This window comes from Carettochelys insculpta, chromosome 8 (assembly GCF_033958435.1).
Source record: "Carettochelys insculpta isolate YL-2023 chromosome 8, ASM3395843v1, whole genome shotgun sequence".
NCBI classification, from domain to species: Eukaryota; Metazoa; Chordata; order Testudines; family Carettochelyidae; genus Carettochelys; species Carettochelys insculpta.
Genome location: NC_134144.1, coordinates 65,627,890 through 65,649,523, shown reverse-complemented (window position 1 = coordinate 65,649,523; position 21,634 = coordinate 65,627,890). Strand labels below are relative to the sequence as shown.

Genomic DNA, 21,634 nt, shown 5'->3' with positions numbered 1-21,634 from the left:
CCTCGTATGGGAACTCATACTGGTGTAATGGGGGCAGTTCTATTGTGTAAGTCAACTGCAGATATGCAATTCTAGCTATGGCAGTTGTGTAGCTAGAATCAACTTATTTGCAATCAACTTACCTGGCTGTCCTTATGCCTCGCAGTAGCAAGAGGTACAGGGGTTGACTTCCAACCCCAGATATTTCAATTTTGTGTGTCTCCTACCAGGTACATGAAAATGAACTCTGGAAGGTCAGCCCTGAACAGGTCAATCTTTCTTATAGGAGAGATGAACCCTTAGGTATATAGAAGTCATAAGTCTCTTTGAAAATGGGACTTAGGCCCCCATTTGTAAATGTATTTAGGTCTTGCTGTGCTCAGGGTCGATGCAACTAGCTGATTAAGCAGGCTAAATCTCATTTCCAGAAGATTTAGGCATTTAAGAGCCAAAATCTCAGCAACAGGACCCTAAATTCCTTAAACCCTATCAAAAATGAGATTTAGGCTTCTAAATCAGTGAGGCATTGCAAGGCTCAGTGCCACAGTATCAAAATACATTTTAAAATCTGAGCTTCAGGCATTATTGAAAACGTTGCCCGTAGATGATATACGTTCAATATTGTGAATGTTCTTTGTTGTCACAGTCTATCCCCATGCTGTTCTGTGGATACATGGAATCCAATAATTTACTGCATTTGAGCTTCTAGGCATTTTCCATCAAGATTCTGAAATGTGTTGAGGAGACGCTCCATTTTCTTGTTTTAAAAACACCCCTTGAAACACCCTGCAACACTCTTTGCTGTTTGGTTACCAAGTCCACCATCATCCTAAGTCACCTGTTCATCTAGCCAGAAGCCCCTTCCTGTTTGAAAGTAAATGCAAGGCGGTCACAATGCCCTGACGTGTGTTTGTGATTCTCCTGGGAGTTACCACCCCTGGTTGAGAATCCTTCATCTAGTTCATCCCCTGGGGATCACTGCAGTTTGTTCCCTGCAATACCTGATTTGTCCTTTTTAGTTTTAAATGCTGTAGGTCATTTCTGGGGACCATTCCTGCTTGCCCATTTCTGAGTTTTAGCCTCAGTGTTGGTCTTTATTTCTGCCAATGTGCGGCAATCCTATTTCAAAATGAAACACTGCTGCTTTGACCATGTTGACCTTCTTAACAAACATCCTCATTTTAGCACCTCATAGCAACCAAAGCTGCCCATTGATGTTCTCCTGCAACCTTACAGGACATCTTCACCACTGATAATTTTTCCCAGACTCTTCAGTGTAAATAATCGTCCCGTCATTATAAAGCCTGTTATTTTCAAGCAGGATGAATAAGCTGGAACCCATCTTCCGTTTCCTATCACTTCTGTTTCTAAAATGTTCTTGTCACGCCACCACCTCCATGTACTTAGATGCTACAACTGAGATTTTTCAAAAATACCAGAGGGGTTTTGAGTCCTATTCCCATTGCAATTAAAACAAGAAAGCAGTCAAGTAGCACTTTGAAGACTAACAAAATAATTTATTAGGTGATGAGGTTTCATGGGACAGACCCACTTCTTCAGATCACAAAAGCTCATCATCTAATAAATTATTTTGTTAGTCTTCAAAGTGCTACTTGACTGCTTTTTTGTTTTGATAGAATATAGATTAACACGGCTCTCTCTGTCACCATTGCAATTAGAATTGCATCTTTTCAAGATTCCTTCCCAGTCAGTACTTAAGAGAGGTGGATAGAACCTTTCTACTCTTGACATCTCATCCACACCGGATGTTGCCTCAAGTTTAGTCTCTTTCTATTATAGCCTATCTGGAAGACCTCCTCGAAGCAGCCTGTGTACTTCAATGTCTTAATCCACAGCAATCATACCCTGGTTCTTTCTACATTCAAATCTCCATGACAGTGGGAACGCTTAAAATAAAAGTGTGATGGGATGTGTGAAAAAGGAGTGGTGGGAATGTGTTTTTTCCTGCTGTCAAAAGAAAGATGTCCTCCTCTGCTTTTTTTTTGTGTGCTTTAAATAGGATGACTGAATTGGGTGATGTCCATTTTTCTGCTTTTGGCAATCCTTTTAAGTTGTAACAGATGAAGTCCTGCTGTTCTGTCTGAGGTGCTCCTTCCTGCATCTTTTTTTGATGACTTCTTGAAACTCTGTGAGAATTTGGCACAAAATTTGACATGTCAATCACATCTGTTTCCTCTCCAACCTATAGAGCAGTGATGCCAAAGGCCATATGTTGGTGTTTTTTAGCTTTGTGACCAGAATACATTAAATAAAACACACTGGGACACATTCAAAAGGGCAAGGTAAGATAGACACGGGTCTACCATAGTGGGGGAGGGTTTGTATTAGACATGGGGAGGGTCGGCAGGAATGAAAGAGTGCAGGAGTGAAAGCCACTACCAAGAATACATAGTAGGATAAAATCAGAAGGTGTACATTCATTTCTCAGTGGTTTTGGATTATGTGTGGTTTAGCTGTCTCTTCAGTGTTGCCTGAAAACTCCAAACATTTTAGTCATAACATCTGGAAAATATAGGAAATTAGCTACATGATCTAATGGTCCCATGTGCCCTTAAAATCTGTGAAGCTTTGTGCATAGCTGTCTTAATGCTCTCTGGATATTACTCTACAGTACGTGCCGTGATGATGTGCTAAGATGGTAGGGCCATTGACAAACTGTTGATGTGTCTGACAGTTTTATTAATCCCCTGTTATCAGTTAAATTACTGTTGGGTATTCCAAGCTGCCATCTGTTGACCAGTGTAAAATAGGAGGTTGCAATTTTAATGTGAAGTGGACTTTTCTGTGTCTAAAGGGACACTCGTGGCTTATTGGTTTTCAGTTGGATTTACTTGAAAAGAATGACTTCTTCTAAATCCTAATTATCAAACTTTTGTGTGTCAGCACGTAAGTGGGGGCTTGTATCTGGATGCTTTAACAGATTCCCTCCTCAGGCAAAGAGGGTGGTTCATGCTGTCTCAGCTTGTTGAGGGTGAAAAATCTTTAAATCAAGTTTCATTTGGTTTTTGGGTGACTTGCTTCAGTGTGAAAGGTCACTTAATAAAAACCAGGTTGGAGAATCAAACGCACGTCCTTCAAAACAGCCAAACCCAACTGTCAAAAACACTTCCTAAAGTAAGTTATTGAGGAACCCTTATCCTCTAGAGCAGTGGCTTCCAAACTTGGGTCCACCAGGGTATTGCAGGTTGTCCCTGAAAAAATAAAAGATAAATAAAAATGATCATAGAAAATAAGTTTTAAATAAATTGCAAAGTTACGATCAATTATTGTTTTTAAATTAATTATCTTCCAATATTGTTGTTAATTGCTGTCCAAAAATCTCTGTTGTGGTTTCCTTTTTCATTTAATGAAGTGCACGTAGCAGCTAGAATTGGCTTTGAAGGGGGTCTGCAAACGGTTTGGGGAGTGATTGGGTGTCGATACTAGCGAAAGGGTTGGGAGTCGCTGTTGTAGAGTGACTGAGTGGAACAATGCTGTCAAAATGTGAACTACTAGTTAAGTAAAGTGAAGGGAGGGGTTTCTTTGGTGGTGGGTGTCATTTGCTTCTGAGATGTCTTTTAGGCATTTCTCTCCCCCACACACACACAGATGTCTTTTAGGCATTTCCCCCCCCCCGCCAGTCTCTCACACACACACACACTCTCTCTGTGTTATCTTATTTGCATTGCATTAGAATCTGGAGACCCCCCCAGGCAAGACTGGGACTTCTTAGTGCTAGGAGCTGTGCAAGCATACTGGGAGACAGGCACTTCCCTGCAGAGCAGGGTGTGCAAAGTGAGGGGCATGACATTTTGTAAGGAGGGCATGGTGCGATTCTGTCCCCCGTGTGGCATCCGCTGCCATCCTCTGCTTTCTCCCACATGGCCTCTGCTGCTGCTGTCACCAAGGCAGTACACCCAGCCACCCCCGCCACTGGGACAGTCAGAATGCACAGAGGCCATCAGTTAAGTGTTTGGGTGGAGGGGGCAGCCGGCCAGTTCCAGCTTGATAAGGTACCCTCCTGGGGTCCTCCCCCGAGTACCTCTCTGCCTTCAGGGCACCCCCCGAAGCCTCACAGCACCCACTTCCTGAGCGCACCCCGCTCCCCCTGCATCCCTTCTTGTGGTTTTCCCACAGGTTGAGGGAGCCCTGGCTAATTGCAGCTCCAAAACGTGGGGCCCACCATGAAAAGTTTGCTCACCTCTGGTGTAGAGCATACACCCAAATAAGGCTAACTCGACCACCCCTCTGATCCAAATAAGGCAGTGGGAGTGGAACAAAGGCACAGAGGTTGTGACTTGTCTCAGGTCCCTCGCTGGGTTACAGCCCTGGGGACAGAATCTAGCAGTCTGGATCAGTGTTCCCTCTAACTTTTTCCATCCATGGGCAGAATTAATATTGTTATGTGCCGATGTGCACCACCAATAAAAACACATGCTGACCACTGTGGATGGCTGCGGGTGCTCTGCTAATTAGCCGGCCAGCACCTGAATCTCTCCTGGGCAGCCACCCAAGCACTCTGCTTACAGGGAACCCTGGTCCCTATTCCCAGTTTAGTGCCCTGCCCCTGGACCATACAGTGCCGTACAGCCTGACCAACCCCAAAGCACTTAACAAAATGATCTGCAGACTATACTCTTCATGCTCTGGATATCTTTACTGAGCAGCTTTGGGATGGAATATTGCAGCGCAACAAAGTAGTTGAGGACGGTAAGGGGAGGATTTTCAAAAATGCCTGGGTGAGTTAGACATCAGAATCCAATTGACTTGCATTGGTATTTACTTCTTACCGCTTCGCTGGCTTTTAGTGTGAGTTATACTCCAGAGTCACTTCAGGCTCTCGAATCTCTCTCTCTGTAGGCAGAGTACTGCGTGCAGTTCAAGTAGGCAGGATGGCCGACAGCGTAATCAATGGCACTGTCCGTTTTCTTGTGAAAATACCATGAAATCTTTGATACTCGAACCTTGCATTTACATCTCATCCGAAAGACAGCAGCCCCAATAACAAAGTGCCTTTGAACATCCTGCTAGAGCAGCTGTTCCACACTGACTAAGAAGGGAAGAGTGCCACCTATTTACGCACATTTTACGGTGATAAGTGACAGAACAAAGCAAGCCGTACCATGAATGTGCAATTACCTTCAAGCCATGCTTTATTATTGGAAAGAGAAGACAGGAATACTTTGATTACTTGTCGATAGCTTTTTAGCTTTATTTTAGAACAGTACATGGCTGGAGGGAGTTAACCTGTTTCCTTTGTATCTAATCAAAAGAGCAGGGCTCTGTGCACGAGGGAATTGTCAATCTCCAGAAGTTAGGAAGGATAGTTCACTGCAGATTTGATTTGTATAGGCTAAGTATTTGAGAGTTCCTCAGGTTCATCACAGACAATATATGGAGCTGCTGAATTGACACTGTTAAAATCTGAAGCTGCTCTCAAATAAAAAAGGGCAGCTCTTCCTTCCCCAATTTGCTATTATGTGAAATGAGTGAATTTTTTTGCCCATGTAAGTGAGGAGCTAGCTAGCCTCTAGTTTGAGGCTGCTATAATAGCAGCATTTATTTGTCAGGCTTCCCCATAAAGCTTTGCCAGTGCACTGTGCAACCTCTCTGTATGTAGGATTTTTCCTTCAGTTGTATCTCACTCTTGAGCAGAGGCTTTCAAATTGCCCCGTTTGTTGTGTGAGCAAAGGGGAGGAAACTAAGGAAAAGTGAGGGCTTGTATCCGTACTGCAAATCGAAGGTCTGTCTTCCTGATGTGAAAAGCTGGTGCAACAACCCACTTCACCCATCCTCCCGGGGTGCAGCTCTGGAACTTTGAAAGCATGGGCTAAATGTTTAGTCTAGAAAGTGTCTTCATGGACATCTCCCGTGCAATTCTCCAGCCTGCAGATTTCCTCTCCTCCCATTCACAACTGCCTGCACCTCCATTCTCAGTCCCTCAATATCCCTGTGGCAACTGCAGTAATTGCATATGTACAAATGGCATCAGACAAAAATGTTCACTCTGTTTATAGATGTCTCTTAGTGCTGTTTAACGCAACTGGAGATAAGGAGTAGACCTCTGCACTGTGTTCTCAATTCAGAAAGATGTATTAAGTGAAGTCCACCCCTGTTCAGGACAGTATTTAAGCATGTGATTAATGGAACTTGTGCACCTACAGGTTGAACCCCTCTCATCCTCGGGACCTGAGCAGTGCCAAAGAGAATTTGCCAGACCACAGCAGTTCAGTATTGTCTAGCACATTACCAACACTTCCACTGCTTACTGGGCTCTTAAAAGATGTTTAGGGGTAAATTACAGCTCAATAACAGCAGAGAACATTGAGAGCCAGGACTGGTGACTGTAAAAAAAACTTTATGGGACCATGGGAACCTTGGCCACACCCATGAAAAGTGGTCATCCAGCTAACTAAAATCATGATGGATTATGGAAGTTGCCAGGTGAGAGAATTATGGATCAGAGAGGCTCAACTTGTATTTAAGTTCTCTCCTCAACAGGGATATTATCCTAAACTGGATGCCGTGTGCCCAGCAACCCTCCCATACCACCAAAGTTTGGGAGCTTCTTGTCTTTAAATGCTAATTCTCACAGGCTTGTCCTTCAGTTGCCCTAAGGTCCTATTTGGCAATTAATTTTACATATTTGTTTCCTTTTCTTCCCATGCCACACAGGGTGTCCACACTGTAAAAATTCCATCCCACATTTCACAACCGCTGCAGAACTCTTCAGAGAAGATCGAAAGGTAACCCATTTAATAGTTTCTGAGATGTTTAAAGTGCCTCTGCTGTCCTGTCACTTAACAAACTTGGTCCAGTTCATTTAATGATAAGAAAAATGCTGTTGAACCATTTAATTAGTTTAAAATTTGTGCACATCTTAGCACTTGTGCCTTTTTGGTCCAAACTGAGTTAAACATTCAGCCTTCTTTCTGATTTTTTCTTTATTTTTCTCTGAATTCTTTTTGGGTGAAATCTTTGCTCTTAAGTCATGCTGCAGCTCTTTGAATCTGCAGATGAGAAATAAAGATTGCTTTTACCCTTTTCTTGTCCACTGTTCCTTGCAGTCTTGTCATAATTAGCAGAGTAGTCAATGGGATATGTGCATGTGTCTGAGATCTGGGCTAGACTAAAGCGTAGTTTGACCTGGCTCCAGTGTTCAGAGCAGTGAAAAATTTTGCTCCCAGTGCAACATAATTAAATCAATCTAACTCCTGGTGTCAGCAAAATTCTTCTATTAGTCCAGACATTGCTTTTCAGAGAGGTGACAGTAGCACTCCTATTAGTGTAGACAGCATCTGTGCTATGGTGCATTAGCACCCTGGTTGCAGCACGGAGCTGTACACTGTAGCAGTTGTAATGTGATCATGCCCTGACTCTGGACAGAAACACAGGTGGGATGAGCAAAGGCACCTAAGTGATTTACAAGCAAAACCCACACGCAAATATACTGGCCTCATTGGCTTCTACTGTTGGGCCCTATCATTTCCTCCTTGTCAGCCCATCTTTATTTTTCTCTCTGTTTCTAAGATCTCACAGATGTTCCAAGACGTGGGGTGCTGAAGTCCTTAGGTGAATTGGGGCCATAATTCTATGTGTCTGTTTGCAGTTTAATTTCTCTCCTGCATGTCACCAAGCCAGAATGTGGAAATGGGTTGGGGACTTTACCAGGAAACAGGGTTGCCAATGGGGGAGGAGCAGGGGGGGCATTTGGCCAGGGAACCAGGTGACTTAAAAGGGTCCAAGGCTCATGGCAGTGACAGCTGGGGGCTCACTGTTGCTTTTAAATCACAGCAGTTTAAGTGGTGGTAGTGGCGTGGTGGCAGGGCAACCCCAGGGCGCTCCCTGCTGCTTTTAAATCGTGGTAGCAGCAGCAGGGTGTGTGTGTGTGTGCACGCGCTCGGTCCAGCTCCATACCTGTGTGGCAATTCCATACCTGGGCAGCAGCAGCATGGGGCACCCAGGGCCACTGACTGGAGGGAAGGGGAAGCTGGCAAAAGGGGCAGCTGCCCCAGGTCCTTTTAAATTGCTGCCAGAGCCCTGGGCATTAGTAGGCAGGTGGCATTGAAGGGTTGGCTGGGGGAGGCTAACCCCCAGTCCCACCCCTTCTGCTTGAGGTCTCGCCCCTTTCCCAGGCCAGAGCTAGCCCCCACACCTTACCTAGGGCCTGGCAGTTCTGTCGGCTGCTCTGCCAGGAAACGAAGGGCTAGCTTTGACACCTCTGACCTCTAGATTTTATAGATATCGGAGTGGTGGCTGTCAGCTCTCTGTGTGTCTGTGTGGGAAAGCAGGAAGGATTAGTGAATATACGAACTACATGAGACGAGCTGCTGGGAGACAGATCTTGCTTTTGTCTTATTTAGGGATGGAACTAGAATGCTGTTGTTGTCCCCTTGGGTTCCACTGGTATATAGACACTTGTAGTGGTGCACCAGTCTCAATTTTGCTGCTGCTGTTACTTTTGCCTTGTGGTTACTGGTTTATTTCAAAGAAATCTAAAAAATATATAATTTTCCTCTTTACCTTCTGCTACATCTGAGATGGATCTTTCTTTCTTAAGATCTCTGCAATTTCATTCCATCTAGGAGTTGTGGCGTGAACATAGAAAACAATGTGAGACTTGCTCATCTGGATGTATTAACATCCGATCACAATTTAGCCTGTATTGTAGTTGTGCTGGATGCAAACATCTGAAGGTTTTGATTCACAACTGCAGATGTCTGTGAGAGGACTCAAAAGCTCAGAGACAGTGATGGATGGCTGCAACTCTTTATTTCAGCTGAGGGCATTTCGGGCTGAAGTGCAGAGGTATAAATGTAATGAGGTGGAACAGAAGGTCCGATAGAGAATATTGAGGTTTGTACAGTTTCCAAAAGGTAGGCATGCAGCGAAAACAGCTTTGTTCCCCTGGTTGATTTATGAAAGTACTAAAGGTTGATCGTCTGGGGAACTCTCTTCAGTCATGCTCGCCCCATAGGCTACCAAGATGTTTCTTAGTGCTTGTCGGTGCCCTTGTGGAAAAGACATAGGACTTTGATATAACAAAGAACTCAACTAAATTCAGTAAGATGATGCTCGTGTTTAAAGTTATGCACATTCTCAAATGCTTTCTTGAATTGTGTCCCTGTGGAATTAAATAGGGATAATAAACCAACTAGGTTCAGTGGACATTACGCCAAAAATAAGTAGCAAAATTATGAACCTTAAAATGCACAGAATGTAATAGAAAATATTTAAGCTTTTTGTATTTTTAAACTGTTGTGTTATAGGATTCTGTGGCAGGGAGAGGTGCAGCTTGAACCTTTCCCATCTGGTATCTTTGGGACTTGACAAGTGCTGGACAAGAGAATTTGCTGGACCACAGGAGGTCAATGTTGTGTAGCACATTACCAATGCTTCCACTGCTTACTGGGCTCTTAGAAGACATTCTGGGGTAATTAGAGCTAAATAACATCGCAGAACACTTAGACCCAGGACTGGTGGCTGTAAATATACTTTATGGGACCACCGAAACTTGGCCACAGCCGTAATAAGTGGTCATCCAGCTAACTAAAATCATGCCAGATTGCAGATGTTGCCAGACGACAGAGTGTCTGACTAGACCCGTTCAACCTTTCGCAGATAGTTCAAATGTTATCATTTTTTATTAAATTCTCAGTTTTTCAATAAGCGTGACCCTTTGCCTTCTGCAAGAATTAAAAAGGAAAGGATGATTTTGGGTTTTACCATCACAAAATATGTGAAAAGGTGGAATGACAAAGCTTTCCCAAGTATTTAGAGGGACAGAGAAGAGAGTGCTAGGGGGTGGGAATATTATCATCATTTTCAAAATAGGGTGTTAATTCTGAAGATGCCTAACAACCAGCCACAGGTCACGTTTTTTACAAAGAGAACTCAATCTGTTGGCCTGCACTTTTCAGTCACATAATATGTATGCATCAGTGGCAGAATTCTCACATGCAGAGCCCACCAGCAGCGCATAAAAAGCCCCATGTAGGGAAAGGAAGGTCAGTATTCCAAATTATGGACCCAAATATCAACTTTTCAGTGGTTGAGTCATTGCTAATTAATTTAGTAGAAGTATCCAGCTGATGTGCCTATCCAGTGTGGCTGCGCATTACAGAAGGATAGATCTGGAAATATCTGGTGGCATGTCTCCCGTGTCCTCTGCACCATCACCTGCTTTAGTGTCTCTGGAGTACTGGTAAGAGCAGGCCAGTGAGGTGATAAGGTTGTTACAATGAATGCCTCCCCAATGTACTGAATTCGGGCAGCTTCTGGAGGGGTTCTTATGCAACCAACTCTGCTAGCTCCAACATCTGCCACTGCAAGGTTCCCCCCTCACTGTAGGACTTCGTTTTCTGCCAATGTTAAGTCACATCTTGTTTTTCAACAGATCACAAAATATTACTTTCAGTTACTTTAAAAATGTTAAAATGGGTCCTGGGGCATTCTAGTTTTCAGCTGCCTGGTGAGTTACAGCCTTCACTTCCAGCTGCCGGAAGAAAGCCCAGAGCCTTGATTTTTGTATCTGCAGCTATCTTCATGGATGCTTTCGGTAGAGACTGTTCATACCTTTTGGCTCACCGACAGATGCTCAAGAGCTGCAAGTGTGACAGTCGTCGTTCTGCTGAACAGATGGATCAGCATGAAGACTTGTTCAGTTAGTACTCTGGAGACTCTTAGGGACTCCAGGAGAACCTTTTGAAGTCTGCAGGCTCGTTTTCGCCTGAGCCCCAAAAAGCAGAGTCCAAAGTTCAGCTAGAAGTAGATTTGTGGTGCTCTGATCTGAACTTCGTGGTGAAAATGTGTTGATTTCCCCCCGCTACCCCCCCCACATGCCTACAGAGGAAGAAATACCTAAAATTCTGCAAAAAGGGGTTTTGCTGTTTGGGCAAGCTTCTTTAGAATTACTGTTAAACACGCTTGTACTCTTGTGTATCTATGTAACTCAGAACGCCGGTCAGCTAACAGTGGATTTTTATGGTTGCCATCCAGGGCAAAATCTGAAGAAAATGGGATTGTACAGCCGTCACTGAAGAAAGGCCTGCTGCAGTCTGCAGAACCTTTCAAAATCATTGAGTCTTCATGAATCATAATATGCAACTCTGCCATGCTATTTTGGCAGTTGCTTTTTTAGGTTGAATGATACTTTCAGGCCCTAATCCAGGAAAACGCTGCACGACGAAATTGGGATGCAAATGGATTAAGAAAACAAGAAACTAATTCTTTGGAGATTCAAGCATATCTTGAATTTAAGAAAAATGTAACAATCAGTTTGGTAATGTTGGTTCTGTACACCATGGTAACAAATGATCAGTCTTCTACAAACGGATTCCCATGGAGAACAGTGAGTGAATAGTAAACTAACCTCTATGGGGTGCACTGTATTTTGGAGATATAATCTGTTATATAAATAGAACCTTGTACAGTACAGTTAGGGAAGAATGGGTCGCTGTCTAATTCAAATGTGTTATCAAATCCTTTAAGCCACTTGGCAACAACAGATTTTTTTTATATAATCAGATTTGTCATCTGCTGTTGACTACTGTGTACAGCAGATGCTTAGTACCATTCTTTTTCACAAGGAAATTTTATCCGTTAATTTATTTTTTTTAATAAGCCTGTTCTATATCATGCCTTCCTTGAATCAATATTCAGTTATGCGCTTCCATTTTCATAACAAAAGTCAATATTAGCTCCTGCAGAGATTTATTTCCTCAAATCAATAAACCTGTGCGTGGCAATACATATTTTAGCAGGAGGGCAATTGCTACCGAAGGAAGATATTTTACATCATCCCACAATGGCTGGAAAACAGACTATTTAAAATGCAAAAGATGGAAAAACAGAAGGGGAACAGTTTTCTGAAAGGAAAGGGGATTCCATGGTCCCTTTCCCACACAGTCTTTTCACACTTGCAAGTTTTCTTTAATCGTAACATCATCCTATCATAGAAAAATTTTTTGCAGTTCTGTTGAGAGTTAGTTCTGCTGAAGTAGTGACACAAAGTAGTAAGAGAGAGGGCTTGTCTATGCAGTGAGGTAATGCACTGCATTGGGTTGTGATTTTTAAAATGAACTAATGTGTTGCACAGTACCTGTCCTTGTGTCTGACTCCGTCCCATGCACGTACACATACACACATCTGCAGAGGACATCACAAGAGTAGCCAACAGCAGATGACAGATCTGATTATGAAAAAAAATCTGTGTTGCCAAGTGGCATAAAGGATTTGATGATACATGAATTAGACAGGGACCCATTCTTCCATATGCTTACAAGGTTCTATTTATATAACTGGTGATATCTCCTAAATAGCTCCCATCTCTCCAGGAATAGGGGGGAGAGAGAGAGATGGAGCACCACCACCACCTTTTGACATAGCATATGGCATCCCAAGCGCATTTCCCTCTTCTTCAGCACACTGCCTCTGAATAACAGCTTTGTCCTGCTGCCAGATAATGTAGCAGCAGTCTGTGCTGTAATGCTCAGAGGTTAGGATTCAAACCCAGTTATGATGCACAATAGAGAGCTTGTGACGGTTGCACCTAACAGAACTTATTTTTGCCTTTTGCTTTTAAAAAAAAAAAAAGATCAAAATCAGTTATGAGATTACATTTGGAATTTCATTAAAAGAACATGGATAAGTTGCAAGCTCAAGAACTCCAGAAATAGGAAATACCAGATCTACAATTGCTCATGCATCTTTATTTCTTCCTTCTCACGTGCCCATTTTGATACAGTCTTTAATTACATAATCAGGTACAACATTTTTCCATAGCACTCCTGCATAATTTTATTGCACAGAATAGTTGTACGAGGTGGCAGCAGTAAGACAGCTGCGTAAATCCAGCTTTTTCTTTCAGCTATTTGATGTAAAATCTAAATAATGCAATTTTAATATCACTTGTAATGTATAATACCTGGCAGATAAATAGATGAGTTCTTTCAGCAGATTGTTTTTAACATTTGTCTTTAGTGGCTCTGACTCACTGTGAATTCCTTCTGTTGTACAAAAACTACCAAAATGTATTTATGATTTTATTCTTTTATTCAAATAGTCTTCAGGAGTCCTTGGTCCTGAAGTCCACTTTTATGGTTTTCCTGTTTTAACACATGAATAAAGAAGTGCTATTCTCTACTGAGGTAGCAGTTTTCATCCAAGAATACAATTCTCTTTGATCTTTCTAAGACACTATTTTATGAAGCTCTCCAATCCAAAACAACCAACAAAATCCAAAATAGATTTTCCAGTTTCTTTAATTGCTGCTCAGATGTTGAGTTTAGTTGTTATATTTTGCCTGCTTCCCCATGTAACTAAAAGAGAATGGGGATATTGGTCATTGGAAGATTTGAAGTTATGCAAATAAAAGGTATTTTGGTCAGATTGTTTGGAGTAGGCCAGTGAAATGGAAAGTTAAAGTTAAAATGCATCTGGTATATTCAATTTGCTTTGAAATGCTGTAGGCAGCAATCACAACAATCCCTTTTCCAGTTGGTTAGCTTTTCCATATCACACACTCACCTCTGTATAACTGGCCTGTTCCCCAGAAAAATTCATAGTGGGATTGTGAAGAAGTGTGTGTAAATTTCAGTAGAACTTTAGAAGAACTTCTGCAAGTGAAACTGTGTACAGTAAACTGTTTCATACCCGGCATTCTGTTATCCAGGACTCTCAGATATCCGACATTTTAACCATAAGTCAATTTTAATTGTATTTTCCATAAGTACACTACAGTGAAAGTAAATAAAATGAATACAGTACAAGTTTACAGTGTACAAGACTACAGTTTTTGGTAAATAAAGTACTCTGCCTCCATTTTTGTTTGTTTCTTAGTATCTAATTTTGTTTTTCTTTAATGTTATGCATTGCTAGGTGTACCTCTCTGTTATCCAGAATATTTGAATATCTGGCAACCTCCTGGTCCTGGGGCTGCTGAGTATGAAAGAGTTTACTATATATGCAGTAACAGTGGGATTGGGACAAAGTCTACATTCTGAAAGTATTGAAGCTGAAAAATTTAAATAAAGGCCTGCTCCTGAGATACAGCTGCAGCTCCCACTGCAGTTAGTGTGAAGAGCTGGTTCTCACTTCTCAGAAGTAGGTTCCCAGTGGTAGCAGCAGCCCTGAGCCCTGTTTAGTCTGGGATGACATACTGTGGATCTTAGGTTATGAGCTCTCCCTCTGAGCGGACAGAGAGGGAGGAAGGCAGTCTGTGGTACATAAACAAAGAGTTGGGATTCATACTGGCCTCTCTTTCTTGATATTACTGTTTACTTATTTGTAGAGTCAAAGGGCCTTATGTGAGATCAGAACACCATGGTGCTAGGCCTGTTTTCTTCCGGATTTACAGAACGGTATTGCAGACAGTACAGTCTCGGGAGATCTTTTCTCACTCATGAGTGGTCGTCACACCAGATGTCATCCACTCAATTTTCCTGTGGTGGAGCTTTCCTCTAATACACCTGTTTGTCTTCAGGACCAACAAGAAATTCCAGGTTGTCCGCTTCTTTCAGAACCACTGTCCAGGTGCTACTGTGGAGGCCTTCACGATTTCTGACCCAGGTCCCAGTTCAAGAGATCTGCAAAGCAGCAACCTTGTATTCGGTGCATATGTCGGTGCTCATTATGCCATCAACCAGCAGGCTACAGATGATGCAGCTGTTTGCAAAGTGGTGTTCCAGCTGTTGATGCCTGACTCTGATCCCATCTCTGGGTATTGTTCATTGGGAGTCACCTGGTGGGAATCAACATGAACATGCACTCAAAGAAAAGACAGTTACCTACCCTCTCATAACTGGTGTTCTTTGAGATGTGGTGTTCACATCCGTTCCAGTATTCACCCTCCTTCCTCTCTGTCAGATGGCTATGATCTGAAGAAGTGCGTCTGTCCCACGAAAGCTCATCACCTAATAAATTATTTTGTTAGTGTTTAAAGTGCTGCTAGACTGCTTTTTTGTTTTTTACACTTGATTGGGATGGACATGAACGCCTCTCAAAGAATAACAGTTACAAGAAGATATGTAATTATCTTTTCCTATTCCAGACACGTGTAGGCTGCTTCAATAGAGGTGCACACCTCTTTAATTTCTCATCCACTAAAGGTGCCATTATTTGAAGAAGCAGACTATTATGGTTTTTCATCTCTGGTGTGATGTTCCTTTTGTATTTCAGATTGCCTATGCTGCAGTGGACTGTGCCAAAGAACAGAACCATGATCTGTGTAAACAGGAAGGTGTCGATGGCTACCCCACCTTTAACTATTACAACTATGGGAAGTTTATAGAAAAGTATAATGGAGAGAGAGGGGTAAGTATAAGTTCAGGTTGCAATAAATAAATAAAACAATAACCACAATGGAGAGAGGAATGACTTGTCTTTTTCCATTTTTGTGTAAGTGAACAGGGCAGGGTAAACTTTCAGTGTACTGTACTGCAAAAAGCATAAACTTTTCTGCTCCCATCGGTAGTTCACAGAGATGAATCACTGAACCACACCCGTATACATTTGTGAATTGGAACTTGCTTGATTTATTTGGGGAAACTTAATATTTGCTAAGGGAAATCTGGAGTGATTTGTTGTCTTTGTTAATTAAAAATCTGCACGTAGATGTGGTACTAGTAAAAATGGGGGATTAATTTATACTGGGTAGAATCAGGCCTAGAGTTGGCAGGTGATGGGAAACTAGCTCTACTCAGGAAAATAGCTCTAATCTGGACCTACCAAACCCAAATGTTTTAAATCTACAGATTTTGCCAAATTGTGATCAGTTGTCAGTTTTGTGAAGTGGACAAAACTGTCCTCCTGAGACCAGGAGGAGACCAAATCATTTGCTTACACTAAAGCAGATGCTAACTTGAGCTTCAGGAGTGGTTCCACTTTCTCATGGTGTTATGTATAGTTGATCACACACCCTGACAGCTGGGTACAGATATAGTGCAACACTTTTTTGGGGTTCCAAAATGAGTAAAAGTGACAGAACAATCTACTGCTATTTGGTGTCTATCTTTTAAGTCATAATTATCTACAGAGATGCCACCTCTTGGAAATTAGTGACTGCCTAGAGGAAATAAAGAAATAAAGAGAAAGCATAGAGGTCCTCAACCCAGCCAGTGTTTATTGGCAACGACTTGCCTCTCCCTGTAAGTGCTGCTATTATAAACCATGAAAATATGGAGAAAAGAACCTCCATGTTCCCGCGTGGGATAAAATTCTCAGGGAAACAGAACATCAAACTGAAGCAGAGGGAAAACAAGCCCATAGTTGGGCCCTTCTTCCAACTGATGTTGTGGTAACCTGTTGCACTGAGGGTACCTCTTCGGAGGAGGGAATTCCAGTTATTAGGAAGAGACAAATAATAATAATGGGGGACAAACATAAGAAAAATAGATAGCTAGGTTTGTCATGACCGGAAGAAGTGCATGTGACTTGGCTGCTGGGTGCCAAAAAATCTAGACAGACTTGTGTGTAGTGTGGGAGAGGAGCTGATGGTTGTGGTACACATCTCTACCCAGTGACATGGGCAAGAACAGGAGAGAGATCCCGGAGGCCAAATTCAGGTTGCTAGGTGAAAGATGGAAGTCCTGGCGTTTCATGGTAGCATTTAATTTCAGAAAGGGGAATGACACAAAAAGAGGAGATTAATGTGACTGTATATACTCGTTCATAAGCCAATTTTTTTTGGTTTTTAAAAAAAAATGAATAGAAGAGCAAAGATCAGCTTATCAGTGGGTTGGGAAATGTTGGTGCCCAGCCAGGGTAAGCTGATAGCACTGGGACGTTGTGTTTACCTGGAGTGTCAGGAGACATAGAGACTCTTAACTTCTCTGTGGCTGCGATTCACTGGTTTGGGCCAGTCTGTGCAGTGGGAAGGAGTACGGTCGAAGCATGCACTGGCCACCACCAATGCCTCTGGGGCCAAACAACAAAATAAAAGAAACTGTTAGAGACAAAAAGGTATCCTTTAAAAAGTGGACGTTAAATCCTAACAAGGAAAATAGAAAGGAACATAAGCTCTGGCAAGTGAAGGAGCATTCAGGGAAGGTAGGCCCATGATGGAGAAACCAAAGGAATTCTTTGCATCAGTCTTCATGGATGAGAATGTCAAGGATAGTCCCAAATCTGGGCTGTTCTTTTTAATGTGACAAATCTGAGGACATGCCACAGATGGAGGTGGTGTTAGAAGAGGTTTTGGAACAAATAGATAAACTAAACAGTAGTAAGTCACCAGGATCTGATGGCATTCAGGCAAGAGTTCTGAAGGAACTCAAATATGAAATTTCAGAACTATTAACTGTGGTTTGTAACCCTGTGATTTAAGTCCAGAAGACTGGAGGACAGCTAATGTGATGCTAAGGTTTAAAAAAGCTCCAGAGGCAAGCCTGGCAATTACAGGCTGGTAAGGCTAACTTCAGTACCCAGGCAAATTGGTTGAAACTGTAATAAAGAACAGAGTTATAGATACGTAGATGAATGTGATTGTTGAGAAAGAGTCAATGTGGTTTTTCTAAAGGAAATCACGCCTCACCAATCTGCTAGAATTTCTTTAGAGAGTCAAGAAACATGGACAAAGGGGCTCTAGTGGATATAGTGTACTTAGATTTTCAGAAAACCTTTGACAAGTCCCTCATCCAAAGGCTCTTAAGTAACTTCTCATGGGATAAAAGGGAAGATCTTTTCTTGGATTGATAACAGGTTAAAAGATAGGAAGCAACAAGTAGGTATAAATGGTCAGTTTTCAGAATGGAGTGCGGTAAATAGTGGTGTTCCTGAAGGGTCTATACAAGTACCAGTGCTGTTCAATAAATAGATGAATGATCTGAAAAAAGAGGTAAAGAGTGAGGTGGCAAAAGGTATAGATTATACAAAACTACTCAAGATAGTTAAGTGCCAAGCAGTTTGCAGAGACTTAAAAAGGAATCCCACAAAACTGGAAGCCTGGGCAACAAAATGGCAGATTAAATTAAATGTTGATAAATGGAAAATGGTGCACATGGAAAAACGTAATCCCAACTGTACATACAAAATGGTAGGACCTAAATTAGCTGTTACCATTTAAGAAAGAGCTGTTAGAGTCATTAGGGGTAATTCTCTGAAAACGTCCACTCAATGCACAGTGGCAGTTAAAAAACAAACAATGTTGGGAATAATTAAGAGAAGGGTAGATAACTAAGACAGAAAATATTATATTGCCTCAGTATAAATCAGTGGTCTCCCCACATCTCAAATATTATGTACAGATGTGGTCACCTAATTTCAAAAAAGATTGAAATTCAGAAAGGTTCAGAAAAGGGCAACAAAAATGCTTAGGCGTGTGGAACGGCTTCCCTATGACATGAGTAAGACTGGACTTTTCAGCTTGGGAGAAAGTGTTGTTTACTCCTGAAAACACAAGGGGTCATCAAATGAAATTAACAGGCAGCAGGTTAGGCCAACAAAAGGAAGTATTTCTTCCACAGTGCGCAGTAAACTTGTGTCAAGTATTGGAGAGGTAGCCGTGTTAGTTTGAATCTGTAACAGCAACGAAGGGTCCTGTGGCACCTTATAGACTAACAGAAAAGTTTTGAGCATGAGCTTTCGTGAGCACAGACTCACTTCTCCAGATGCTGGTCTTGGAAATCTGCAGGGCCAGGTATAAATAAGCCAGAGCAAGGGTGGGGATAACAAGGTTAGCTCAGTCAGCAAGGGTGAGGCTTGCTAGATCAACTGCTGGTAGTAAGCCTCACCCTTACTGACTGAGCTAACCTTATTATCCCCACCCTTGCTCTGGCTTATTTATACCTGGCCCTGCAGATTTCCAAGACCAGCATCTGGAGAAGTGAGTCTGTGCTCACGAAAGCTCATGCTCAAAACTTTTCTGTTAGTCTATAAGGTGCCACAGGACCCTTCGTTGCAGTAAACTTGTGGAATTCTTTGCCAGAGGTGGTTGTGAAGGCCCAGACAGTTACTCAGTTGAAAAAAAAGCTAGATATATTAATGTGGGATAGGTCCACCAAAGGCCATCCCATTAGCCAGGATAATCAGGGATGCAAAACCGGGCTCTGAAATGTCCCTACCCTCTGTTTGCCAGATGCTGAAAACGGGTGACGGGAGATGGATCGCTTGATGATTACCTCTTCTGCTCAGTCCCTCTTGGACCCCGGCATTGACCACTGTCACTTTGCCTGTACATAGTTCTCTTGAGATTTGTGAAGGAAAGGATTATAGCTCTAGAATCACATGACTTGAGATGGACCTTGTCCAGTTGTTGGAAAATGTTCTAGCTAGGATGTTTGTGTACAACTGCCTCTTAATTTGAAAGAATTTGAATAATTCTGTGGTGCGTCACAGTGTCTTTACTTACAAGTAGTGGAGATTTTCCTTTAGTATGATGTCATGGCCCTCTGTTTTTGGAGCCAGAGAATGTGATGGCTTTCCCTGCTGTCATTGTGAAGTCCTGAATGGACATAGCATGCAGCAGTGACATCATGACACGTACAGAGTTGCAGGTTTGTTGCAATGTGATAGCAAAGGATGTTACTAAAGGAGTAAACCACTTTAAGAATTCCCCTTGTCCGGGTTTTCTTTACGGGGTCAGAGGTGGAAGAATCTTGGCCTGTAGTTTCATCTCTTACGAGGGAAATCTAGCAGTTAGAGGAAAACACCTGTATTCTGTTCCCGACTGTGCCAAAGAAACCTTGACTTGTAAATTGATTCCCTGGGTTGTACAGAGAAATGCCTTTTGTTAATCAAGGGCCCCGGTCTTAATAACTGATTCTACGGGACCCATGTGGCACTTGATGGCAATGTGGAGTTAGTTGAGATCTAAAGTTTGAGAGATCCTGAACCAAGCAATGTCCTGGAATAAGGAATTGTGACTATTTTCTGTGTTCCCGGGTAGCAGTCACCTATTTATTAGCTAGCTTTGAGGCGATGCATTCACCATGTTAAGAGGACACTAATGCATGCGTTAGAGTTTATAGATGAAAAAGTATTGACAAAATTTGTGAGTTTGCTGCTCTCTCTCCTTCCATACATTGCCTTCAATATTCCTCCCCTCCACTCAGCCAGTTTTTACACAAGAGACTCGATGCATGTAGCACATCTCTGGATATTTCCTTTTTCACTTCACTGGAGTAGCCCTGTGCCAGCACACTGCTGTGATCAGACCGTTCAGAAGCTATGACTCTGTTCTTTAGTTTACGTACCATGTACATATCCATGCCTTGATGTTGGGAGACTTGAAAAGTTGTTTTGGTGTCTTTTTATTTTAAAAATGTGACCAATATTTTTCTTTCTTCAAATACAGGAGTCTGGATTTGCCACTTTCATGAGAACCCTTAGAGAAAGAGATCATGAAAGGGTAGGGAAGAAGAAGGATGAATTGTAATTTCTGCCTCAAAAGACATTTTCCAATGCACTGTGAATAGTCCCGGGGCCATTGTTATTGCACCTGAGATTTCACATATTCTAAAGACAAAGACTTTAAAAATAAAAACAGCCATGGTGATTTTGTACTAGTTTGAAATAAAGTGCAATCACTCGATTTTTAAAAGAAAATAGATTGTTGCCATATTCTCTTTAAAATCTAGCATTTTCTCATGATGTGAGACTATGCCCATCAACACTCCTATGCAATATTTTTGTAATCTGTAGTGTGTCTGTAGATGAAGATGTTTGATACCATAATTCTACATTTTTCTTTTGAAGGGTATGAAAATTCATGTAATAACTTGTTTGTTTTTAAAACTAGAGGAGAAGATGGGACTTTCTGAGGAAACATAAATATCTGTTCTAATGCCATTTTGCATTTTTGTGAAATAGTTTTAAGTTCTTCAGCTATGTTTGAGGAATCAGATTTAAAGTGCTCAGGGATAAATAGGGACATTGAGTTAATGAAGACACTAGCATTCACCATTCCAGATCTAATTGATGTCATTTTTTAATTCACCGTACTGGAACTGTTTACATATCTTCATAGAATGTACTGAGTCATTTTAAACAAAGTTGTCAAAACTAAGCACAGCATAGATTAAGTTCAAAATCAGCCTTGATTTCTAGCACTTATGTCATCAAATGCCCCTGCAAATATGGGAGCAACGTATAGGCTGTTTGTCTTTTTGTAAATTTGTGTTTAGACCGGATGAAATGCATATTGAAAGGCATTATATTTGATTTTATGTCCAATAGATGTGTAATATTTTTGATATGCAGAAATGGCATACAAGACAATTTGTGTGCATTCCAAATGTTCATCCAAATTGTATAGTAAATACAAATTTAAAAGTAGAGTTACAGCATTAAAACTATTTCTCTGGAAGTAATGTTAAAGACTGAATCACAGGAAACCAATATAGCCTTTCTACAAATAGCACTTTAAAAATGTGCAGTTGTGCTGTTCGTGCTATGAAGTTACATTCATCTGGATGTACTTATGTCTTCATATAATGGCTTTTTCTTTTTTTTTTTGAGATTCGTTTTGACCTAAAAATAAATCAATAAAGAAATTGAAATGTTTTAATCAGGAATCAGCCTTACTTTGCAGATTTTTATATAGCACATTGCCTGAACCAGTGTCTGTGAGTGCTGGTGACAAGAAAGCATAAGCCCCGCAGGTTCCATGAAGGGTTAATTCCTGTCTGGTGGAAAGGGGTAAGCCCATCGTTTATCTCTG

At 41.7% G+C, this 21,634-nt stretch overlaps 1 protein-coding gene across 1 annotated transcript in view; it reads left to right on the top strand.

Annotated features, from left to right (window-relative positions):
- PDIA5 (protein disulfide isomerase family A member 5) overlaps positions 1–21,572 on the top strand; it is a 134,353-nt gene extending 112,781 nt beyond the window's left edge. Inside the window, exons 15-17 of the mRNA XM_075001771.1 lie at positions 6,655–6,725; positions 15,157–15,291; positions 20,270–21,572. Of these exons, the coding sequence (XP_074857872.1) occupies positions 6,655–6,725; positions 15,157–15,291; positions 20,270–20,350 (287 nt within the window). The 3' untranslated portion in view covers positions 20,351–21,572. The remainder of the gene's footprint in view (positions 1–6,654; positions 6,726–15,156; positions 15,292–20,269) is intronic.
- Positions 21,573–21,634: the final 62 nt, after the last annotated feature.